This window comes from Nyctereutes procyonoides, unplaced genomic scaffold (genome assembly GCF_905146905.1).
Source record: "Nyctereutes procyonoides isolate TBG_1078 unplaced genomic scaffold, NYPRO_anot_genome, whole genome shotgun sequence".
In the NCBI taxonomy this organism is placed as follows: Eukaryota; Metazoa; Chordata; class Mammalia; order Carnivora; family Canidae; genus Nyctereutes; species Nyctereutes procyonoides.
Window position 1 is genome coordinate 17,281,385 of NW_026575135.1, and position 27,276 is coordinate 17,308,660.

A 27,276-nucleotide genomic window follows, 5' to 3' on the forward strand; every position below is an offset into this window, starting at 1 on the left:
AGTAAATGCAAAAAAGAGCACTTTTTTCTTCTTAGAGGAACAGCACCAAGACCAGAGTGGGCTTAAGGTGAAAACACAAGGGTAAGATTAAAAATAAGGTCTTATAGGTAACTGGAGATTTAAACATATAGGTCTTTATAAGTCACAGGAAGTGCTTGGGCTTTTACTCTGAAATTAAACAAACAAACAAACCAACCCTTGGAGAGTCTGGAGCAGAGACTGCCATGATTTGAGCTGAGTTTAAAAGGCTTATTCTGGCTCATGTCATGAGCACAGACTGCAGGGGGCAAGAGTGGAAGCTAAAAAGTCCAGTTAGGAGGCCACTACAAAAATCCAAACAAGGCTCCTACTTAATCCAATCCAAGATGTTGGTTGTTATGACCAGGGTAGTAGCAAAGCAGGTGTTCAGAAATGGGTAACTTCTTTTTTTTTTAATTTATTTATTTATTCATGATAGACACACAGAGAGAGGCAGAGACATAGGCAGAGGGAGAAACAGGCTGCTTGCAGGGAGCCCGATGCAGTACTCGATCCCAGGACCCCGGGATCACGACCTGAGCCAAAGGCAGATGCTCAATGAATTTTAGTATGTAGCGTTTACAAGATTTGCTGATGGACATTAGCCTCACACAAGACAACAGGACTTTGCATAAAAAAATGGGCACCCAATACATGTAAGTTACGTTGAATTCTCTACCTGGCAGTTCAATTAAAAATATATGCTTTGATGCAAGGGAACTATGTCAAGTCAAAGTTTTAAAAACCAATTTAAGCAAAGACTTTGGAGTCAGACAGATCTATGTATTGCCTTCTCACTCTGCCACTTAATGAAAAACTACTCAAGCTTTTTTAGTCTTAGTTTCTTCATCTATCTAATGTGATTGTTCTTATTTTCAGCTGGGTGAAAAAAAGGAGTAGAGATGTAAGGTAGAAGAGGTAAAGTGAAAAAAACCAATATCTTAGTCCTGAATTAGAAGAGGAAGTGACAAAATGACATTTTTACTAAAAAAATAGTTCTGAGGCATGCCTGGGTGGCTCAGTCAGTTAAGTGTCTGCCTTTGGCTCTGCTCATGATCTCAGGATCCTGGGACTGAGCTCCGCACTGGGCTCCCTGCTCAGTGGGGAGTCTGCTTCTCCCTCTCCCTCCTCCTCTCACCCCACTCGTACTCTCTCTCTTGCTCACTCTCTGTCAAATAAATAAATAAAATCTTTAAAATAAATGAATAAATAGGTCCAAGAAGTGACCACAGTAAATACTTAGAAACAGTCACCAACTCTGTAAAAGTGAGCACCCCTAGACTCTAGATGGTGTGGTCTCCAAATTCTTTTTCCTGCTTTCAAGAACCATGGATCTTTAGAGAAATGGTGGATTCCAGGTCTGGAGTAAAAAATACAGAAATCATGAAACTAATACAACACTGTATGTTAATTATACTGGAATTTACAAACTTAATAAAAATACAGAAATGAACCTGGAATCGTTGGTCCTAGCAGATAACAAGGAAGCTATCAAAAAAGGATCATGTCAAAAGGATCCAGGCACCAATCTGAAGGACTTTTTATAACCAAAGATGGAATAATTTGAATATCATTTAGGGATAATAATATCCATGAACTGATATAGCAACTGTGTTCAAATGATACCAAAAGTATCCAATGCCTTGTTCATGATGAAACAAGGAAAAAAGGAAAAATTGTTTATCAAGAGAGGTCATATTTCCTTATTTTGAAAACTGATAAAGAGAATCAAGGATTAATTCTTCCTTTTCTGTATCAGTGAGTAATGAAAGAGCAGATAAGGGGAAATTTCTCTTTAATGAATCATTCCAGCAAACAAGTGTAGAAGGGATGGCAGATTTAGAATGTTGCCATTTTGCAACTCCTAAAACACACTGGCTTTGGGCAATGAAATCCCAACAACTGAGAACCTCAAAAAAAAAAAAAAAGGCAATGAAACATTCGGTGTCTTCTGATGAGGAATGGAACAAAACAGTGAAGTAGTTTAAGCCAAAAAAATTGAACCAGAATCAGATCAAGCCTATAGATCCAATAAGTAATTTACAGGAAATCTGGAAAGCAGAGAGACAAGTGAATTATACCTAGAGAGAGAACTGACGTGATCTAGACCGAGATCGTCAGCTTGGACTGAGATCAAGTCCAAGTAGGGAAGGAGTCAAGCCGCAAATACAAAAAATTGTAAGGAAAAAAGAAGAGAGAAAGAGGAGGAATTTATAGGTTTAGAAAGACTTAAAAGACAGAAGCCAATGTCAGTTTATAACTCTTATTTGGATCCTGATTCCCAATTCAAACAAATGCCAATAACCAAACAAAAACATTTACAAGACAGTTTATAATCTGAACATGGGTGGGCTATTTTATGATACTTTGATATTAAATAATTCTCGTTAAATTTTTAGTATTACAATGATTATATTTAAAAAGAGTCATTTCCTTTTATTTTTCTTTCTTTTAAAATATTTTATCTTTAAGTAATCTCCACATCCAATGTGGGATGTGAACTTAACAAACCAGAGATCGAAAGTTGCATGCTTCACTGACTGAGCCAGCCAGGTGCTCCAAGAGTCCTGTTTGTTTTTGTCTTTTTTTTTTTAAGAAATAAATATTGGTGTAATGATTTAATATCTGGGATTTCCTTCAACATGTGAGGGAGAGAAGTTCCCTCTAATAAAACATTTAAAAAGATAGGAAGCTAAGGGACACCCTGGTGGCTCAGTGGTTGAGCATCTGCCTTTGGCTCAGGTTATGACCCCGGAGTTCTGAGATCGAGTCCTGCATTGGGCTCCCTGCAGGGAGCCTGCTTCTCTCTGCCTTTGTCTCTGCCTCTCTCTCTGTGTCTCTCATGAAAAAGAAGAAAAAGAAAGAAAGAAAGAAAGAAAGAAAGAAAGAAAGAAAGAAAGAAAGAAAGAAAGAAAGAATCATCTCTCAGCTTCCTAATTAGTCATCCTCCTCCTGCTATCATCCTTTTGACAGACTACTCAGTTAAATGAGCCTCTCAAACTATAAGCTAGATTGCCTTTTCTGTGCTTAAACCCTTCAATCACCTTTTCCTCTTGTGCACAGAGCTGAATCCTTCAATATCCTGTGGGTCCTACACGATCTCTGACCTCATCCTCTCCCTAGAGTTACAGGGGTCTTCCTGTTGACTGTTTCTTATAAATATCATGTATGCCCCCATCTCAGGGTCTTTACACTTGGCATTCTCTCTCCCTGAGAGGTTTGTTCTTTCACTGCCTTTGGGTCACTTAAATGTTAAATGTTCACTTCATGGTACTTCCGGGAGATTTATCCGGATCACTCTATTTATAACATGCAACCCCTTGGCTCCCTATTTTTTTCACCTACCTTATTTTTTCCATTGCAGGTATCCTCATCTGACATAATATTATATATATTTTATAATCTTTTTCATTTGTTGGTTTCTTTTCTACCAACAAAATGTAAGCTTGGAGGCAGGGATTTTTGTTTCATTTTGTTCATTTTATATGCCAAACAGTACAGAACAGTACTCAATAAATACGTATTTGTTGACTAAATGAATTTTTTTATTTTCAAACCAGTGCTCTTTGCAAACATACTTCTCAATTAAGCTTGCTGGATGAAGAAGGGTGGGGCAACATGCTATGTTGTGCCCATATTTGTTACTGACAAAGCTAACTGATTTGACCATTCTCTTATTTAGAAAGGAGATGTCCAGATATGCTAAAAATAGAAAGGACTGTTAGGTAGGGTAAGCGTTAGGCCACTTCCATTGTAAACAGAGTTGGTACATCTGACTTTTTCATAGCCTCAAGCTAAAGGCAGTGCCACAGGAGGTAGCTTACAGTCATTGCTTAGGTAGTAATTAAGTCCACGAAGCTCTATAATTGTCCAAAGGACACCATGGCCAACATTATAGAATGCTTATCTATCATCTATGCCCATCTACTTCTGGGCTAACAGAACCTTGATTTTTGTTGATCTTCCTTTAAGTGTTTATGTCCTTCAGAGAAGGCTGGGCCCTCACCAAATCCAGTGGTTTTGACTGATATGAATAATCATGGTGGTTTCATTTTTGCCAAGAGTGTTAGGTGTGGGAGTCAAAGAGATGGAAGGAAAGTCTGCCACAGGACTTCTGGGAAGGTTTCTCTTTTTCAAAAAGTAAACAAGAGGAACTCCTGGGTGGCTCAGTCAGTTAAGCATGCAACTTTGGCTCAGGTCATGATCTCAGGGTCCTGGGGTTGAGCCTTGCCTCGAGCTCCCCACTCAGCAGGGAGTTTGCTTCTGTTTCTCCCTTCTGCCCCTCACCCCCAGCTCATGTTCTCTTTCTCTCAAATAAATAAAATCTTTTAAAAGATGATAAACAAGATAAGGGCATTGTTTTTTTCTGCTTCTAGATATTGTGGTCTGCATGCTATCCTTCAGTCGGCTTTGGGACTTACCTTGACCCTAATTAAGGAAAGATTTAAGTCTAGCTCATTAGTGAGATCAGCGAGGGTTAAATCAGCCTTAATGTTGTGATCCAGATAGAGTAACTCAGTTTTCTGTCTTGCTCCTATAATCTAGTTTCAATCTTGTACCATAAGGTCTAGCAAATTGGTGCCTATCTATCCATCTATCCACTCAACAGTATGATGGTCTTAGGCACTGGCACTCCAATTATGTTCTTTAAATGCTAACTTAAAAACCTGCCTGTGGGCATCTAGGTGGCTCAGCTGGTTAAGTGTCTGCCTTTGGCTCAGGTCATGATCCCAGGGTCCTGGGATGGAGCCTGGGATCCAGCTCTACATTGAGCTGTGTGGCAAGCCCCCAGGGGAACTCCCTGCTCAGCAAGGAATCTGCTTCTAAAGCTTCTCAATCTCGATTGCTCAATCTCTCTCAAATATATAAATAAAATCTTAAAAAAGAAACAAACCCTGCTTAGTATCCAAATTGCTTCCAGCCTTGTTCTTTGAGATTCTCCCAAGGAATGGTGTCCTGTCATGGCTTACCTATTCCTTCATCTTGGGGGCTGAGGTCTCACTGACAGATTACCTACTTCTTTCCTCATCACCACAACTCAGCATGTTTTGTACTCTCAGTTGCCCTTAGCTGGGATATAGCCCGTGATTTCTGGGTGGACTTTCATTTTCTGCCCAACCCAGGGATGTCCTCAGCCATACCACTCCAAGTCTGACTTATCCCCTGTCAACTGCATGACAAGCTCTACTTCTGATGGATCGTGGATAATATTCTATACTTTTCGTTCTGGGAAGTCATTTAAAAATATTATATAAAAATATTTCTCATTACTTTCTATAGTTACACAGTACAACATTGTGTGGACACACTTGTTTTAGTCAACCAGTCCCCTAACAGGACCTTTCCCTTCATGCTTTCTCTATTACAAACAATGCTGCAATTAAATAGCCTTATGCATACATCACTTCTTGTTTTTGCCAGTGTACGCTTCTAGAAGTGGTAATGTTGGGTCTAAGGGAAATACATATTCTGGTTACTTTTGTTGGATATTGTTGAGGTTCCCTTCACAGGGGTTGTACTATTTTTCATTCCCTCCAGCAACAGTTTTGCTATCAGAGCACTCTGTCAAACTTTTTTTTTTTTACTTTTGTCAACTGGACACGTGAAAAACATCTCATTGCAATTTTAACTTGAATTTCTCTTATGATGAACAATGTTGAGCATATTTCCACATATTTAAGGGCCACTCATTCCATTTCTTATCAACTATCTATTCATATCTCTTCCTCATTTTTTATAGAATCATTGGTCTTTTTTCTTCTCCATATTATATATTAGGGATATTAACCCTCCATTAGTGACATAACTTGCAAATATTGTTTCCCAGTTTGTCTTTCTTCTTTTTCTTCGCTTATGATGTTTTCCAGGAAGGAAGTCTTTCTTATTTCGATGTAGTCATATTTATTAATCCTTTCCTAGTGCTTCTACATTTTGATTTACACATAGAAGGTGTTCTCTGCTCTTAGATTATGCAATGTAAATCTTCCCGGTACATTTAATGCTGTGTAATGTGTATACACATTACCATTCAATGAGATAACAATTTAAAGCATGCACCTGTGTGCACATGTACATATACATACACAAACTCACACAGATTGTATTAGTTTACAGTCTGCATAACTTTGAAATGACCAGTTACACACTTGGTTAGAAGTTTATAGTCATTGCTTCAAATTCATATTTTAGCCCAGAATTCCTAAGAAATGGATTACAAAGAATCAGTTTGATGAATGACAGAGACCAAAAGAATTTGAATAAAAAATTTAAAAGGATACAAACCATGTCTTCTAAAATCTACAATTGTTTGAGATAAATGGAGTATACTCAATAAATTTCTTGAAAATGAGTAGTTTTGTTGGTGAAATGTTAACTTTGTGATGATTCAGAATTTGAAAGACTTTAAATATTTAGACACAAGTTGGATTTACATATTTCAAGATATATAATGCTACATGATACAGATTAAATACTAAAAAAGTATTTGGTAAAAGAATGAATGAATTACTCCATCCGGATTGGAATGGTGAACAAGTGGACTCTGATAGAGTGAATAAGATTTTTCAAGGAGCCTAATTACAACTGATGACACAGTTTAGACAAGTATAAGGAAAGAATACAGCAATCTTTTAAATTGGTAAAGTTAATTTTAGTAATAGTGTTTCAATGATTAAGCTTTTCTGCAAGTAGGATCTATTTTGATATAAAAGATTAGGATGAAATTTCTGGTGACTCATATGGTGGAGAGATGACAACTATACTGAATGATGGACTCAAGAACCAAGAGGACCTCAACAGGTTGTATGATGAATCCAATTCAATTAATCAAGTATTAATTATTTGTTAAGTACTAGGCCCTGGAAATAAAAGAATATGATTATTATACTCTTACTAAGATGCTCATTGTGGGAAAATAAAATGTGTAAACAAACAAATACCTTTTGGTGAGATAGGGGATGTAACAGTAGTTCAGTATACAAGGTACTGGAGGAACAAGGAAAGGAATGGTAAACTCTACCTACATGAGTCTGGGAAGTTCAAAGAACTGACTAAATATGAATACAGTAAAAAGCTACATTTAGGTCCCAAACCACAACAATATGAATACAGATTTAGTTTAAGCAGTAGCAAGCATAAAGCAAAATTAAGTTTTGTTTGAAAAATCTTCAATAGGAATCTATGGCCTTTGGTTGCCAAAATGACAATGGTGAAAATCATGGCATACACTGTGCTTATCAGACTGGCATTGTATTCTATTCTAGGTGTCTAACTTTCAGGGGGATTTGGCAACTGTATGTATATATGGTGAAAGGGATCAGGATGAGAAGGAGACTTGATAGCATATATGAAGAAGGAATGAAGAAATAGATAATAATAAGCCTGCAGAAAAATTTTTTCACTGGGCCAGGATGATTATTTTATTAAAATATATGTTAGCTCATGTCACTCCTTTCCCCAAAATCCTCTAATGCTTCCTCATTTCATTCAGAGTAAGGACATATTCCTGACAATGGCCAAAAGCCCTAGAAGATCTGGCTACTATTTCTGCCATATTCTCATCACCTACTGCTTCTCCCTTGCTCACTCGCTATAACCATGCTAGCCCTGTCCCATTGTTATTCCTCAAACATTCCAGGCATGCTCCTGTTTTAAGGCCTTTGCTCTAACTATTCCTTATGCCAGGAACAAAACAAAGTTCTCTGAGCCACTCACAGGGCTAACTTCCTCACCTCCTTCAAGGCTTGTTTCAAATGTCACTATCTTAATGAAAACTATTTTGATTACCTTATCTAAATGGACACTCTGCTCTCCCTAGTCACCACCTCCCTGGCTTTCTAGATTCCCCCTTACTTTGGCATCTTGGCTATATTTCTGTTATCATATTAGTAAATGATTGTTTGAGCTTTGTAAAAGTGTAACAGTCAAAAGGAGGTACAAAGAGTCCTATGATTGGTTGTAGGGAAAATACTGTGCCTAGGGGCTGACAATATTCATATTGTAGGAAGAACAGACCCCCTGATTCCCTCTCATTCTTTTTTGAACAGTAAAATACAAGAAAACAACAACAAAAAGAAGATTATATGAACAAATACAATCCTATGGCATAAGAAGGCAATTATCAAATTAATGCTCAAATTTTCATTGGAATTGATGTTATAACACAAAATTAATTTTAAAAAGTATAAATGAAAAGTAAATGGATCTGAAGTTCCTTTTTAACAGCTGTAAAAATATTCGCTGGCCCTGTGCCCAGAGCTTAAAAAGAAATCAGCATGAGTCTAATGAAAAACAAGCTGTAGGTCTCAGGGAAATTCAATATATACTCTTTCTTTTCCTTTTAGTTTTTGATTGGTTTCCATGGGAATCTAAGCTTGTGGGGATCTCTAATCTATTCATAGAAAGCAGATGCTTGTCTTTTCATGACTTAGTAAAACTGGGGGTCATGAAGAGATAAAGATTAGAAAATGGCCAGTCATAGGGAATAGGAACCATGTCCAAAAGAAAATTCAGCAAACCACATAGATTTTAAAATACAATCTGCAAGGCTGCTCTGCTGTGTTTAAGAGGTGTCACAGCACTGGACTTAAATGTGAAAGCTTTGGGGGCTCCCGGGTGGCTGAGTCAGTTAAACATTCAACTTTTGATTTCGGCTCGGGTCACGATCTCTGGGTCATGAGATCCAACCCTGCATCAGGCTCTGCATTGGGCATGGAGCCTGCTTAGAATTCTCTCTCTCCCTCTCCTTCTTCCACTCCCCCCCCCCCTTAAAAAAAAAGAAAAAGAAGAAGTGGAAGCTCTGGGTTAAATTCTGAATCTTGCCCGTGAGAAGGAAATACTTTGATACTTCTTTGGGGGTTTGACTGGGAAGCTGGATTTGGAAATCAGAAGACTAGGAAAGTAAGCCTCCAAAAAGCACTTAAGTTTCTTTTCAATGGAGCATTATCAGGAGCACTGAACTGGGAATCAGAAAAACAAGGTAATTCCTGATTCTACAGGTATCAAAGTGACCCAGAATAAGTCAACCAGACTATATATCTCAGTTTACTTATATAGAATAGATAATATTTGACTGTTCTGACTGCTATAAAGCTGCTATGAAACTAAATGAAATTTTTACTAGAATTCTGTTAGAAAAATTCAAAGTGGTGATTTCAATCAAGATTTGTTGACATGTTTTCCTTGTAACTGCAAATTTCATCCATGCAGTATACGTACATTAACTATTGTGAAAGTATTAAAGGACAGATGGGTTTTGATTTCAATTCTCAGATCAACTCTGTATTTAGTTGGAGTGCTCTTGAATACATGATCCTAAATATTTGAAACCAGTTTCTAGGGATGTCTGAGTGGCTCAGTTGGTTAAGCATCCAACTCTTGATCTCAGCTCAGGTCTTGATCTCAGGGTTGTGAGTTCGAGTCCCAAGTTGGCCTTCACACTAGGCATGGAGCTTACAGAAAGGAAGGAAGGAAGGAAGGAAGGAAGGAAGGAAGGAAGGAAGAAGGAAGGAAGAAAGGAATGAAGGAAGGAAGGAAGAGAAAGAAAGAAAGAAAGAAAGAAAGAAAGAAAAGAAAAGAAAAGAAAAGAAAAGAAAAGAAAAGAAAAGAAAAGAAAAGAAAAGGAATCTGTTCCTAAACTGGAAAACCAGAGGGCAGATTTAGAGATAGTTTCTAAATACTCAGAGAAGGCAAACTTGAAGCTTGTTTGGAAACCTCAGAAGTTGGAATATACTGAAGCAAAGATTCTTTAGCCTGGGACTCTCTGCCTGTCTGGAAAAGGTGGCCAAGTTAAGGTTAAGGTCAAATGGGGCAAACTGTGAAAGCTGTCTAAAAACACTCATCTCGGTCCAGAGATTTCTTGAGAGATTGTTAACTCTCCAGAACATAAGGGTTTCATAAACTCAGACTTTCCTACATTTCTAAGTAATGTGGGCATCACAGATGTCTTTTGGTGCCTTCTTTCAGAAGCACGCCAATGGCCAAATCCTCATTTGTTTACTCTTGAGATATCCATGGGCTACATAGTTTCCGGCAGAGTGGGCACTTATTAAATTATTTTAAGATGAACTAATGAGTGATTACAGCCACAGAGAAGCCTAGAAGTACCTACTAAGCACCTTCAGTGATTTTGATGCATGCTCAAGTTTACAGGGCTTTCATAGAACTCCTGAAGTTAACACTAAGGAAATGTGACCAGTGCTTCTCAGCCTAGGTCAGGAACTATTCTTGATTCCATTCTTCCTTATTCTACCTACAAATAATATTCATCAAGTTCTGGACATTTCACCATTTTTTAAAAATAATTTTTAAATCGAGGCATCATATATCTACAATAAATTAGATAAATCTTGAGTATACAGACTGATAATTTTTTATGTAATCAGCATACAAATCAAGATATAGATCATTTCCAGCACCCTGAAAACCTTCCTTTATGCCCCTTTTTAGTCAATATCTATATCATGGGTAACCCCAAATCTGATTTGAATCACCATAGAGTTTTGTCTCTTCTAAAAATTCTATAAATATGTGACTTCATATAAATAGGTGACTATAAAAATATAAAATATAAAAAATTTATAAATTTTATAAAAATATAAAAATTTATAGATTTTTAAAAAATTTATAAAAATTTATAAATTTTATAAAAATATAAAAATTTATAAATTTTATAAAAATATAAAAATTCATATAAATAGGTGACTTCTTTCACTCAACATGATGTCTTGAAATTTATTCATGTGGTACAATGTATCAGTAGCTCATTATTTTTTATTGTGTAGTATTCCATTGTAGGAACACATCAGAGTTTACCCATTTGCCTGTTGACATGCATTTCGGTGGTTTGTGTTAAGAATGTCTATTATAAATAAAGCTATCATGTACATTCTCATGCATGCCTTTTGGTAGAATGAGGGGCTTGTTTCTCTTAGGTATTACTGGGATTGGATTGTGAATTGAAGTGATTCTGTGTGTGTATGTGTGTGTTCAGCTTTGTTAGAGTCCAATTGTTTTCTAGAGTAGATTGATCAAATTGTATCCTCACTAAAAATGTTCCATATCCTCAGTATCAATAGGCTTTATCAGATTTTTTCATTTTAGACATTCAGATGGTGGTATAGTATCTCAATGTGGCTTTAATTTGCATTTATCTAATTAGTAATGAGGTTGAACAGCTTTTCATGTAATCTTTTGTGGAGAGAGCTACATGTTTCAACATACACCTCAAAATCAATAAATCTCAAAAACATAATATTAAGTTAAAAAAACAAGTTGGGAAATGACACACAAAGTATAATACCATTTATATAAAGATTTTAAACATGTGAAATAATATTGTTTATAGGTATATCCATACAAAGGTAAGGTAGAAAAATATGCATGGGAATTGAAACCACCAAAATTAAGATAGACTGAGAAGGCAGAAAGAGGGGAATGGGATTTGGGAGGATAAAAAAAAAACTTCAAGTGCATCTATACTGTCTTATTTCATTAAAGTAAGTCTAGAAGAAAAATTTAAAAAAATATTCAGTTTTATCTCTTCTGAGTATTAGGTACCTATTTTTAAAAAAATATTCTCTATTCTTATGAATAATTCTAAAATAATTTAAACATCAGGATGCATATATCCCTTTGAATTAGTGTTTTGCATTCTTTGGGTAAATACTCAGTAGTGCAATTGGTGAACTGTAGGGTAGTTCTATTTTGAACTTTTTGAGGGACCTCTATACTATTTTCTACAGTGACTGTACCAGTTTGCATTCCTACTAATACTGTAAGAAAGTTCCCCTTTCTCTATATCCTCACCAACACCTGTTGTTTCTTGTGTTGATTTTAGCCATTCTTTTTTTTTTTAAGATTTTATTTATTTATTCATGAGAGACACGTGGGGGGGGGTGCACAGACACAGGGAGAGGGAGAAGCAGGCTCCATTCCATGCAGGGAGCCTGATGTGGGACTCGATCCCAGGTCTCCAGGACCACACCCTGGGCCGAAGGTGGCGCTAAATCGCTGAGCCACCCCCGGCTGCCCAATTTTAGCCATTCTTACCCATGTGAGGTGATAGCTCACTGTAGTTTTGATTTGCATTTTCCTGATGATGACTGATGTTGAGCATCTTTTCATGTGTTTGTTGGCACCCCAATGTTTACAGCAGCATTATCTACAATAGCCAAACTAAGGAAACAATCCAAATGTCCAACAACTGATGAATGGATAAAGAACATGTGGTATGTACACACACACACACACACACACACACACACACACAGGAACATTACTCAGCCCTAAAAAAGAATGAAATCTTGCCATTTGCAATGATATGGATGGAACTAGAGAGTATTATGCTAAGCAAAATAAGGCAGTGAGAGAGACAAATATTATGATGCCACTCATATGTGGAATTTAACAAACAAAACAAATGAGTAAAGGGGGGGAAGATAGAGAGACGCAAACCAAGAAACAGACTCTTAACTATAAAGAACAAACTGATGGTCACCAGAGGGGAGGAAATTGGGGGGATGGGTGAAATAGGTGACGGGGATTAAGGAGTACGCTGGTCCTGATGAGCACCAGGTGTTGTATGGAAATGCTGAACCACTAAATTGTACACCTAACACTATTATTACACTGTACCTTAACTGTACTATAACAATAAAATTTTTAAAAATTAAAAAAATAAGACAAAAGACATTCAGGTTTATGCAAAGGCAAAAGGAATGATGAATAATTTATTAACAGAAGAGAATTGAAAGGAGAATTGACTAAATTTCTTCATCCAATAACAAACTGGACCTCACTATCCTGAAGGCCTTTTTATCTCTGACATCTGATTCCTAAAGAGCAGTTTGAAGTTTATACCTATATTGCAGTATGATGAATAGCAATAATATTGACAGCCTACAGTCTTAGAGAGCATATGTCTCTACCAGGCAAAATGCTTTATATCTAAGGAAGCATCATTCCTAAAAAGCAAGCAGGAAGAAGCATATTATTCCATTTTATAGATGAAGAAATTGAGACATACAAGAGTGATATTTGATGGGAGATTAAGCTCAAAGAATCTTGTAAAATATCACTAACAAAATTAGAAGGGGGTGAGATGGAATGAAAAGGAATAAATATAACAACTGATTTATACTTCAATAATTCTTTCATAATAAATTTATCTTATGTTTTTATTGATTGATTCCTTCATTCATGTATTTGTTAAACAAACATGAACTGAGTCTTTTTTAAATGGCAGGAGTTCTGTTAAGACTGGAACTAATAAATCAAAGAAGACATAGCCTCTGCCTTCAAATAGCATTAGTTGGGTGGAATATAGAGAAGTGAAATCTATGATTAATGGTGGTAGGGAAGGAGTTAAATATAAGTATATATATGTATGGGTATGTACATATACACACAGTAATATAGAGTTCTAGGGGGCTGGGGGATGGATTGTTTGGTGTGTTTGTGTATAAGTGTGAGTGTGTATAAAATAAAGGGATCTAATATCCTAATATTGTCAAGTAATATTAAGTTTTCCCAAAAACTTTCAGAGGTACTCTACTCTTCTTCTTTAATTTTTTTAAGTCATTAACATGGAAATAGCAGATCTTGAAAGCTAATATTAATTAAAAATTAATATTCAGTTTCCATAGATGAATGGATAACTCTATGGTGAATTAAAAAACAAACACAACATAATCACAGTCTGAAGCTTCTTTAGTTTCTGTGTTTAACATGATATCATTTTTCAAAGTGGGTAGTCTTACTCTTCTTGAAGACAAATTAATAACCTCCTGAAAGATTAAAAATGCATAACTATTAACATTTAGTAAGATTGCTCAGGATTTTTTATCCTTATTAACAAATAAATGTATCTGTGGAAGTCAGAGAAATAGTAGATTCCCTGGAGGAAAACATTTCTAACAATTAGATATCGTTTGTGAGAAACCCAGAAAAGGTTTGATTGATTAGTTTCTTGGATTAAACTGAGGGTACATATAAAAAACAAATTAGGTACAGATGTTCAGTATATTGAGATTAATTTTATTCTTGTGGGTAACATTTTCTTAGCTGCTTGGACTAATACCAATTTATTTCTAAAGTAGTGAATATGTGTCAAAATAACTAAGCCAATCAGCATGGTTCAATAAGTTTTTCCCATATATGTATTTTGAAACTGGATAAATGGTTCTAATAAACAAAATGTCAAGCATTTGTATTAATAATGACTTTCTATATAAGTAACCCAAAGTATATTCATTCATTCAACCAAGACATGTCAGACACCGTGTTAGATTCTACGGGATTCAAAAACCAATAAAACAAGGTTCTTGCCTGGAGATCCAGTCTTGTGGGAAAGAGACAAGTAAGCAATAATTACAATACAAGTTAATAGGCCTCTAATGGAGACATGAACAAAATGCTATGGCAACAAGAGTTTTTCCTACTAATAAACCTAATGAAAGATAACATAATTAGTTCACTATCACAAAACACCCCCCAAAACATAATAAATGACTATTACATGACACGGCTGTTGATATTTTATAAAACACTTAGATATATAAGGGAGATAGGCCAGCTTTAATTATCACTTGATATCTTTATCCATGATCTTTGTAAGCAACTTAAGAGCAGGAATCATATCTTTCATCTTTGTATTCCAAGGCCCTAGCACAGCACCTGTTACATAGTAACAGTATGAACATATGTTGAATGAATGCATTCATGCACATACATATGAATATTGATGATTACACAAATAGCACACTTCTGAGTTCACAGATAACTGAATTAAGTGGGATAGACAATACTTGAAAAGAATATTTGATATGTGATATATCAGAGGTTCACTAAACAAAGACAAATGTAAATTTAATATGGATCAGTATGGACAGTACTTTTTTTTTACAGCAAGTGTTTGTGCTTCATTTTTTAATACTTCCTCTAAGTGCATCATCATGACTACATAGACATTTGGCAACTACTTAATGAATGAACAGTTCTATTTCTACAATATATCTCTTGGATCGAACTCCTTCTTTCTACTGGCCTAAAAAGTAATAGTTTTCTATGCATCTCCTCTTTCTTCCTCTTCCAAATGAACTTTAGTTGCCATATTCAACTCCCTAATGTACTTTAATGGTGCAACTGTCATTTTCAAATTTCCTTAGTAGCTCCCTCATATGTGGGATACTTTATTTAAAAAACATAATTAAAAATAAAACAAAATCAAACCACGGGAGGTACATAGTACAAAAGCCTGGCACTGCCATATAGCAGACACTAAAATGGCTAAAAATTAATGAGCTTGGTTGTCCTGGGAAAATTAGTTATTCATATGTTTTAAAATGAGAAAGGACCCCCATATAAAAATCCACTTGTTGTGTATTAAAGACTTATGTTAGAAAGAAAATATAGGAAATTTTTAAAACAATTTCTGCTTAGCTCTTTAGTCTCCCAGCTGTTGTTTACTGCTGGGTTTCTTTGAGCCTTACCCAGCAAAAGCACAGTTTAGGAATCTGCTAATGATTTGCAAGAATTTGTACCCAGATTTTTGGGTTCCTTCTCTGCAGTTCCCTTCTCCCAGGATTTTACCTTGCCACATTCCCGCCACTGCTAATTCCAGACTCTACCTGCGGTTTTTCAGCCTACTAGAACCATCACTTCCTGCTAGGGTTGTATTCTTTTGCATTCCACTTTGGAAGATGCCTGAAAGATACAGCCAGATAAATGTGGTGCTCATTTCCCATGTTTCTCTTCTCCAAATGATTGTAATTTCTTAGATCCTGCTTGTGCTGACTGTTCTCAATGCTGTTAAACAATGTATATATATTTTGTTTAGTCTTTATAAATGTTTTTGGCCAATGGGTTATTCTAAAATAAGGGGTCATGGTCAGAATTGTGCATAGTTCTGAAAGTCTCATGAATGCCCTTCTTTTCTTATTTCCTTCCTTCCTTTCTTCTTTCACATACATGTACATGTGAATCCAAGTGTAGGGAGTTGGAGAGGAGGAACAGAGGGAGAGAGAGACTCCTAAGTGGACTCCACAGGGTCCTGATGCAAGGCTCGATCCCACGACCTGGACTGAGATCACGACCTGAGCCAAAATCAAGAGTTGGATGCTTAACCGACTGAGCCATCCAGGTATCCCTGATTGCTCATTTTTCTGATTTCTTCTTTTATATCATTTTAAAAAAGATTTATTTACTTATTTGAGAGACAGAGAGTGCAAGCACCTGCACAAGCAGGAGAAAGGCAGAGGGAGAGAATTCCAAGCAGGCTCCCTGACTAGCACAGAGCTCAAGCCCACAACCCTGAGATCACAATCAGAGCTGAAATGAAGAGTCAGAAGATGCTCAACTAACTGAGCTACCGTCTTCTTTTATATCTTTAAGCATTCAATCAATTATTGTTTTACATTGTTTCTAATGATACCAATATCGAAGGTTTCTTAGGGAATAAATTGGTTTATTGTTTCTGTAGACTCTCATTCCTGATGGATTACTTTCTTAAATGTTTGGTCTTTCACTGTGAGATCTTGTTTGGTCTTTGTAGTATGGAGGAATCCTGGAAGTTTAGGGTGAAATGTTTAAAGAAAATTTGTGTTTGTGTCTGCTCAGAGGCAGGGTGTGCTATAGATATGTCCCTAATTGGGACATATCTCCAATTATTCTTTGAAAATTAGTTCTAGATTCTTCATAATCTTATTCCTGTTGGATCTCTACTATCCCTGGTCTTTAAAATAGTGGTGTTCTTGAATAAAGCACAAAATTAAACACAGTACCTGGTTCTGAACTGGACAGAGTAGAGTACTAAAGATTTACTGCAACCCTTATTCTGGAAATTATACTAGTGCTAGTGTAGCCTAAAGATACATTACTGCTTTGGGCAAATATGCAAAAACAAACCACAACACAGAGAAAGGGGGAAATGCATAATTATCAGATAGTTGAAAGACCATGAAACGTGTTATTTATGAAATCAGTTATGTAAATTGCAACACGTAAATCACAGTTCTATTTATTCTTTAATGCTGTAGAAAATCACAATGTAAAAAAATAAAGGAGAAGCAAAAAGCAAAAGAAAACAATGCACTGCATCTTGTGAAGAGACTTATAAATCAACCCCTTTTCTAACCTTTTTGGTCACATTATACCTCTACAAGGATGACATACTGGAGGCTCATCAACTCAAATCCTCAGTTTTTTCACATGACCCACTTGATGTGAAGTTAGGTTCTTCTAGCCTACATTTTTGAAGTTGGGTTTTAAACCTAAATGAACCACAATGAAAAATCTAAAGCGTATCAAATTCATGATACTGGGACTATTTCCAATCTGAAATGTTTACTTTTTTATGATAACAAGTTAAATGGAGTTACCCTTCCTGAGTGAATAATTTTAGCAGCTGACAAGCCTAGGTGAAAGGTTATAAATACCTAGGCGGTAGTTAAAACTGAAATTGAAAATGAGGGAGTTTTTAAAAAATTACTATAATGAAAAGCAAATTCAAGAGCAATAACTTTGGAAATAACCCGACAGACCTAACTGATCATAGCATGTAACCAGCGTATTCAGAAATATATCTTAATGTCAGTCTCTTTTTCTGTATTCAACTAATGAGAAAGATATTTTTCTAACCCCTCAATTAATCAGCTATATCTGGTTCACATTTTAAGTGGGAAATAACTCTAACAGTTTCTGCAGGATCTAACTAATTTTTTTTATTGCTTTTTATTCCAAAAATATATGTCTAAAATAATAAGAAGGAAAGTATCAGACACTGGAAATATATATTTTATATAATCATTTTATAGAGGGAAAAATCATTTTCAGATAAATAAGTCCTTAAATAAATTTAGAAGCTTCCCATTTTAATTTTTTGATATATTAAATCCTAAAAATCTCAGCTTTTAACAATGCCTTTAAAAACCCCAAAATCGGACAGCCCTGGTGGCTCAGTGGTTTAGCGCCACCTTCAGCCCAGGGCGTGATCCTGGAGTCCCGGGATCGAGTCCCACATAGGGCTCCCTGCATGGAGCCTGCTTCTCCCTCTGCCTGTGTCTCTGCCTCTCTAACTCTCATTAATAAATAAATTTTTAAAAATTATTTAAAAAAAAAACCCGAAATCCTTTTTACTGGCAATATAGTTTTAGATTTTTAAAAAGTTGGAATACATTTAGAAAATAAATTTCTTTTATGCTTCTTAATGCTCACGTTCTAAGAGAGACTGCAAGTTTTTGTTGTAAAAGTAATATTTGTCAGGGGAAAGTTTTTAAACAGTAAAAAGTACCGAAATTCATACATACTACCAATTTTAAAATCTGACCCCTATTAACATCTCAGTGTGTTTCTTTTTGGCCTTTGCTTTTTTCCTATGCACAAATCAAATCGATTTGTAATATAGTTCATCATATTGTATATACAACTTTGATTCCTTTTCCCTGACTTAACCTTAGATCATAAAATGAATTTGACTGCTCAAGAAACTCGGACAAATAAATGGAGCCACTGATGATTATCTATGCTTTATTATCTGCAGTTTATACTGTTTTTAAAGAAAACATATGAAACTAAGAGTCACATACTTGTGATTTCTTTATCAGCTGTCAACTGCATAGTTCCATTAATCAACTTATAAATATCTCACAAAAGGTTTACACTTCAGCGTAATTTAACTTCTCACCTTTTGAGCTGCAAGATGGAGGGCAGTTCTCTGGCTGTGGTCAGTTTTATTAACATCTGCTCCTGCCTTCAGGAGAGCATCTGCACAATCCAGTCTGTCCGCCAATACACAATACATAAGTGGTGTCCTCCCAAATTGATCTTCTTTGTCTTTAAGGGCAGAGTTTCCTATGAGTGTAAGAAACAGATAGTGATATTTGATAATTGCTGTTGTTATTGCTAATATAACTGGAAGCTATATTTATTAACTTTATTGTCAAGCTCTGCTAAAAGCATGAAATATATGTCATTTTTACTTACCCTATGAGATAGATATTATCATCCCCATATTATAGGAAACCGAGACTTAGAGAAGTTAAGTAAACTGTTTATATTACACTGAAAGTAGGTGAAGCTAAAATTCAAATTGATAATTGATTCTAAAAGCCATATTCTTAACTACTATATGTTTTGCTGAATTAATATTGTGAGATAAGGAGCTATTTATTTTCCTCCCTCACTCCTTTCTTTTGTGTAGACTATACACTAAGCATTGTGGTATTCTTTTTTAAGATTTTATTTATGTATTCATGAGAGACAGAGAGAGAGAGAGAGAGAGAGAGAGAGAGAGAGGCAGAGACACAGGCAGAGGGAGAAGCAGGCTCCATGCAGGGAGCCCGATGTGGGACTCCATCCCAGGATCACGCCCTGGGCCAAAGGCAGGCACTAAACTGCTGAGCCACCTAGGGATCCCCCATTGCGGTATGTTTTTACGAGAGATACAAAAATGAATTATGACTGGTTTCTCATTTTTGATAATATGTAGTAAGTGCACACTACCCTGATTCTCCTGCTAATTACAACTAAAAACCCAAGGCAAAATACATGAAAGGTGGAGAAAAAAAGGCAAACTGTCTAGGGACTATGAGACTCAGGGAAATACATGATGGTGAGTTCCCTGTCTGTCTGCCTGCCTTCCTTCCTCTTTCTTTCTTTGTCTCCTAAATACCGTCTGGGTGTTAAAGTAGCCTACAAAATGAAACATCAAAGGGCAGATACAAAATTCCCCAGAAAGCCTGCTCCTTCCAGTCAAAAGAGCTTATTCTTGGCTCTACTCAAAGCACATACAATGAAAGAAACTGGCCCCCTTTTTTCTCCCCACTGGGCACTGCACCCTATAAACCATCATGTCCTAAATTAAGCAAAGGATAGCAATGAAGTAGCATCTTACCCCTTCCTAACTAGAGAAGCAGGGAGGATTATGGAGAAAAGGAAGTTAGAGAAAGCAATTCTTTAATTTGGTGCATGAAGTCAACAATTCTGAAAAGCCCTTGTGTGAAACTAACCAGAATTAAAGTAAAAGAAGTCTTGAGAATTGAACTATGAGTAAAATATTGCCCAGGTTCTAAAACAGCTTGGGTAGCACATAAATAGGGAAGACCAAAGAGCCCTGCAAGAGCTGTGAAAACTAACTTGACATTAGAACCATTGTCCATAAAACTGAAACAAAAAGTTCATTCCAAACCTAAACAGATTGTCAGTCTATTAAACAGAAGATATAAATAGAATCCAGAGTCTCATAACATAATTCACAAAATGTCGAAGACACAATCCAAAATTATTAGACAAACCAAGAACCAGAAAAACATTAACTTAAATAAAAAAAAGCAATCCCAGTCACCAATACAGTGATGATACAGACATAAGAATTATCTGACAAGGATTTTAAAGCAACTATAATAAAAATGCCCCAAAAAGCAATTACAAACACTCTTAGAATAAATGGAAAAATACAAAATCACAACAAAAAAAGATAGAGTATAAAGATGAACCATATGAAAATTTCAGAATAATAAACATTTAATAAATAAATAAATAACCAAATAAAATAATTAAAGTAGGAACTTCACTGAATGCAGAGGACAGAGGAAAGAATCACTGAATTTGATGATGGACTAATAAATACTATCTATTCTGAACAGTTAATAGAAAACATAGAAACGAAAAGAATCCACAGAATCTCAGGGCTCTGTGGGACAATACCAAAGTACCTACTATTCATGTCATCAGAAAGAGGAAAAAGAATGAAGGACTAAAAAACGCATCTGAGGGAATAATGGCTGGGAATGGTGCAAATCTGGTGAAATACACAGACCTAAAGATTTAAAAAGCTGAGCAAAACTCAAACAGAATAAGCTCCAAAAAATCCATGATATGCCAATCATAATAAAATTCCTGAAAGCTAAAGAAGAAGAAAAAAATCATGACAGCAGCCAGAAAGAAACAATACATTATCTATAGGGGAAAAACAACTCAAGTAACAGTGTATTTCTCATGGGAAACTACAGAGTTCAGAAGGCAATGACATGACATTTTCAAGCTTTGGGGGTAATGGTGGGGATGAATTGTCAACCAAGAATTCTATACCAAGTGCTTGCCTAGGGCTGGGGAACAGGGGAGGTATTAAAGGGGACATAAGTAAAGGGGATAGGGTTTATCCAGGGGAGTTATTGTTCTAAAATTAATTGTGATGGTGTTCCTACAACTCTGTGAATATACAAAACTGACTGAATTGTACTTTAAATTGGTGAATTGGATGATAAGGATGGATGGTGAATCTCAATAAAGCTGTTACAAATAGCCCCCTTAAATATAATTTAAAATAGAATACTAAAAACATTCATGAAATTCAGAGGAAGACAAGAAAGAGAAATAACAGGAATGAAAACAGAGGGAACAAACAGTAAACACATAACAAACTAGAAATCTTACATCTTAACATTAACAATTACATTAAAGGTACATGATAAAAACACACTGATAAAAAAAGAGATGGGTAAAAAAAAGAAGATCCAACTATATACTATTTACAAGAAACTCACTTGAAATATAACAAGTTAAAAATAAAAGAATAAGCACAGATATGATATGTAAACACTAATGAAAAGAAAGTTGATTAACATCAGATATTAATATCTATATATAATAGACTTCAGAGCAAAGACAATTACCAGGGACAAACAGAAACATTATATAATAATAAAGGGATTAATTCATCAACAATACGTAACAATCCTAAATGTGTATGTACTAAATCATGGAGCTTCAAAATACATGAGGCAAAAACTGATAGAATTGGATGAAACATTTGAAAAATTTACAATTATAATTGGTAACTTCAATACCTCTCTCTCAATAATTGCTTGAACTGCTAAAATGAAAAGTCAGCAAGGATAGAAAAGAATGGAACACCACTATAAAGCAGCAGGATATAACTGAAATTTATTGATCACGTCACTTAACAGCCAGATGTATAATCTTTTAAAACACTGATGGGACCATTCACCAAAATAGACCATACATTGGTCATAAAACAAACATTAACGGATTTAAAGACGTGAAGTTATACAAAGTATGTTCTCTGACAGTAATGTAGTTAAACTAGAAATCAATAACAGAAAGATAATGGGGAATCACTGAATATGTGGGAATTAAATATCACATAGATAATCCATGAGTTAAAGAGAAAAATCTCAAGGGAAATTAAAAAATATAATTAAATGAATGAAAATAATAGTAGTGTTATAAGGTTCCTACTCCACACATGAAGGGGCTTGGAAGGAAATATAGAGCATTGAGTATTTGTACTATAATAGAACAAGAGCTTCAAATCAATGATCTATAATTCTACCTTAGGACACTAAAAAAATCCCGAATTTAATCCAAAACAAGCAGAGGAAGTACATAATAAAGATACAGAGATCGATGAAATTAAAATTAAAAAACACTAGAGAAAAATCAATGAAGCTAAAAGTTGGTTCTCAGAAAATATCAATGAAATTGATAAATCTCTGATCAGAGTGATCATTAGAAACAGAGCAGAGAGGGATGCCTGGGTGGTTCAGTGGTTGAATGTCTGCTTTTGGCTCAGGGTGTGATCCTGGGGTCCTGGGATCAAGTCTTGCATCAGGTTCCCAGTAGGGAGCCTGTATTACCCTCTGCCTATGTCTCTGCCTCTCTCTCTCTCTGGGTCTCTCATAAATAAATAAAAAATAAAATCTTAAAAAAAAAAAACAGAGCAGATGAAAATTTCCAGTAACAAATGAAAGCAGGGATAACACTATAGAGCCTAAAGTAATGAAGTAAAAAACACGGGAATATTATAAATAATTTTATGCCCATAAATTCAAATTTAAATTAAATATCCAAAAGAAAGAAAGAGACAGAGAGAGAGAGAGAAATAGATGAACAGGATAGAATTGAGAGTACTGAAAGAGACCTATAAATGTATATGATCAATTGATTTTTGACAATAGTGCCAAAGCAAACCAATGGGTAGTCTTAAACAAGTGGTGCTAAAAGAACTGGACATTTATAGACAAAAACACAAAATGAACAACCAGAAACTCTTGACCTATACTTTTCACCATATACAAAAATTATCTCAAAATCAATCATTATCTTAAATGTAACATGTCTATAACTATATAAAACTTTTAGAAGCAAACAAAAGTGACAATCTCCATGACCTTCGGTTAGACAAGATTTCTTAGACAGGATACCAAAAAACAATCCATTTTAAAAATCAATAAACTGGATTGCACCCACATTAAAAATTCTGTTTGAACGACACTGTTAAGAAAATAAAAATACAAGCCACAAATTGGGAGAGAAAATATTTGTTAAACACATACATATCTGATATTCTTTTACCTAGAATAAATCAACAAAACTGATGGAATGGCAAACAGTGGAATGGCAACTGATGGAAGGCAACTGATGGAATGGGAAAAAATATTTGCAAAGGACATACCTGATAAAGAGTTAGTATCTAAAATACAAAAAGAAATTGCAAGACTCAACACCCTCAAAAAAGAATTCCTACAACTGAATAATAAAAAGATAATAAAAGATGGGCAAAAATTTTGAATTAACATTTCACCAAAGAAGCATATAAAAAGATGCCCAACATTGTTAATACACAGGGAAAATCACATTCAAACCATATGATGCCATTACATATCTATTAGAATGTCTAAAACAAAACCAAAATTGAAAGCAAACCTGACAATACCAAATGCTGGGAGGATATAGAACAAGTAGAACTCTCAGACAGACATTACTGGTAGTTACACAAAATGGCACAGCCACTACAAAAAACTGTCAATTTCTTATTAAGTTAAATATGAAAATACTACATGACCCAATAATCTCTTTCCTTAGGTGTTTACACAGAAGAAACAAAAGCATGAAAGCTTATATTCCATAAAAACTTGTATTCGGATGTTTGTGGAAGCCTCGTTCATTATTACTAAAAACTGGAAATAATCTCAATTGTCCTTGCAGAGAATGACAAAAGAACTGTAGTCATCCACACAGTAGAATACTGCTCAGTAATAAAAAGGAATGAACTACTGATCTACCTAACAAGGAAAAATCTCAAGTGCATTTATGTTAAGTGAAAGAACTCTGTTTCAAAGGATACATACAGTATTCATTTACAGCACATTCTGAAAAGGTAAAACTATAGGAAGAGAAAACAGACCCAGTGGTTAACTGGGGCGGGGGGTGGGGGTGGGGAGCTGAGATGCAGGAGGGATTGGTTATAAAGGGATGTGGGAAGGGTCACCTGGGTGGCTCAGTGGTTGAGCGTCTGCTTTTGGCTCAGGTAGGGATCCCAGGGTCCTGGGATCAAGTCCTGCATCAGGCTCCCCGCAGGGAGCCTGCTTCTCCCTCTGCCTATGTGTCTGCCTCTCTCTCTCTCTCTCATGAATAAATAAATAAAATCTTAAAAAAGGGCCCTGGGAAATTTGGGGATATGGTGGAACTTGCCTATATCTTGATTGTGGTGGTTACGTGACTACATATTTGTTAAAATTAAATAACTGTACACTACTAATGGTTAAGTTTATTGTATTTATTGTATTATACCTCAATAAAGTTTACTTGAAAACAACAAAAGATACCTCCTGCCATGCACTTCATGTGACAAAAAATTTGCTACTTTCATCACAATGATCAGGTATTTTTTTTTTTTTTACGATTGTATTCATTTATTCATGAAAGGCAGAGAGAGAGAGAGAGAGAGAGAGAGGCAGAGACAGAGGCAGAGGGAGAAGCAGGCTCCATGAAGGGAGCCCAATGTGGGACTTGGTCCTGGAACCCCAGAATCACACCCCGAACCAAAGGCAGACACTCAACCACTGAGCCACCCAGGCGTCCCTGGTCAGGTATTCTTATACAAGTTGAGGGTAATATATGAGTTGAAAATGAGGGAAGCCAGTTACTTTTAAGGTGCTTTGGCATAAACTCTGCTAATGCAGGAGGAAAACTGATCAAATGAAATATTTTTAGAGGGAAATATAAATGCTAGGGGAAGGAAAAGAAGGTGTTGCACTTCTGAGTTGTTTTGTGCCTGAAATTAAGCTGTGTTAATTCTAAATATTTCAATATGTATTTAAATCTCAGATGTATTAGGACCCAGAAGTACTTTACAGTTTCTTAGATAATTTACTTTGCTGATCTGTATTCCCACGTATTCTGGTAATAAATCAAGAAAGGTCATTGCTCTGGAAATTTGAAAAGAGCCTTAAAATTGTGTATAACTCCTGGAGGAGGCAGGTGTTCTTTTTCAGAGTCTCAGTTTTGAAGATGGAGGCAAGCTCTGCATATGATTCAGTGTAACTGATAATAGCAGCCCTTGTGCACAAGTCTTGAGTGGTGCTGGCTATTGTTGCCTCCAACAAGGGCCTCTAATGCCTAACCTAGAAGGCTCCAGAGATTTGATCACTGCATTTATAGATAAGGAATCATTTAAACCCAAACTCACAAAACTAAAACATATTAGAGGTAGAGCGTGTTCCTTTTATCATTTGAACCCTTCTGGAGTCAAAAAGATACTTGTAGAGAATATGCAGTAATAAGGTGAGTCTCTCATCTTTCAAGATGAAAGCGCACTCTCTACCGCCATTTTGTCTGCCAGTGTTTTGTTTTAAGAATTTTTAAAATTTATTCATTCATGACAGAGAGAGAGAGAGAGAGAGGCAGAAGGAGAAGGAGGCTCCAGGCAGGGAGCCCGATGTGGGACTCGATCCTGGGACTCCAGGATCACAACCTGGGCGGAAGGCAGGCACTAAACTGCTGAGCCACCCAGGGATCCCTTGTCTGCCAGTGTTAAGCAAAGACAGTAGTACCTAGGATCAGCATGATGGTGGTAATTCATGTTTAATTTCTCATTGGAAACTTCAGTGAGGGAGAAGATTTAGGAACTGTGGTCCCAAGTGCAAATGTTGCGAAATGGAGGCCTGGGATAATCCTAACTCATTATGTTTCTTAGGGCCAAAGTGAAGTCAGCACCATGGGGTGAATAGTAACTCTACCTCCTAGGATATAGAACTTTAGCCAATTGTTACACTTTTCCCAAGTCCTCTGTAATGTACAAGGAAACCTCAAGTCTTCTCTTCAATCCCCGAAATACTTGTTTTCAGTGACCAGTAGTATACTTCTGGACAGAAAAGATTTCATTGGGCTATGTCCCCACCTCCAATGTGTTATGCTTGCCTACACAATAGAATTGGTGTATCTGACGAACCTGAAAGCACGTATCCCCTATTTATGATTAGAAAAGTCGCACTGAGCCTCATTTGAGTCCTGTTTTGAGTTTCTTTATGAGGATAGTGGCTTTATGGCTAGTTTCTGAGTAGGGTCCTGTTTTGAGTTGCTGTATGGCTAGTTTTTGAATAATGAGAGTCTTACCAGGTTCTGAGCTTCTTGGCTAACAAGAGAGTAACTGAGAGAGGCCTGTGCCTTTATGCCTTTATCCATCTACCCTACCTCCTACCTTAGGTCCTTCAATCTTAACATGCAGCCAGCCACTACCTGTCCAGTTTGCACAATGGCTTATTTTGATGCTTGGGTGAAATGGTTTCCTGTTTGGAAGTGTCTGGTGGCTGCAACATGTTGTACAAATGTGGGGCTTGGGGTGTAATCTAATACTCACTGGATGGCAGTGCCTTGAATTTGAATTCCTGTCAGGAGCAACTAATATAGAAAACAGCTGGCTAGTGTGCTGGGTTGTTTTAATTATTCTGGCAACTGTGGAGATAGCCTCTAATCCATGACCAATTGGTGCTTGCTTCACAGTGGCTGGCATGCGGCATGCGCTCAGCCTGAACACAGCTCAGAAAGCCGGGCTGGCATGATGACTAGAAAGCCGCTGCTCCACGCATGCAGTTGTGTTAAGGCCAGCTGAAGCAGAAGAGTCTGCACGGTTAATGGACTGGTATGTGCAGAAAGCAGAGCTCCAACTCGGCGGTCAGAAGGCACAACTGCCACTTCCAGGGATACTTGTGCCAGTCTACACAACAGCTACTGCACCACACTGTCCAACACAAGCAAATCTAGCATTCTTTACTAACCTCTTATTTGCTTGTTCTCAGATGTTACCTGTGTGTGGCATCAGAGATGCATTTCATCTGCTTTCATTCACTTCTTACATCATACCTTTTGTACTGTCACAGTCTTGGGAAGGCTTTTGTGGTCATTTAAAAATGATTTGTTTATTGTTCTAAAGGCAACTTGGGAACAACGGGAAGAACATAG

The 27,276-nt window shown here is 36.2% G+C and overlaps 1 protein-coding gene across 2 annotated transcripts in view; it reads right to left on the reverse strand.

Annotated features, from left to right (window-relative positions):
• The window catches only part of INVS (inversin), a 155,768-nt gene that overhangs the window by 117,775 nt on the left and 10,717 nt on the right, over positions 1-27,276 (reverse strand). For both annotated transcript variants that reach the window (XM_055301615.1, XM_055301614.1), the window contains one exon: positions 18,698-18,864. In XM_055301615.1, the coding sequence (XP_055157590.1) occupies positions 18,698-18,814 (117 nt within the window). In that variant the 5' untranslated portion in view covers positions 18,815-18,864. The remainder of the gene's footprint in view (positions 1-18,697; positions 18,865-27,276) is intronic.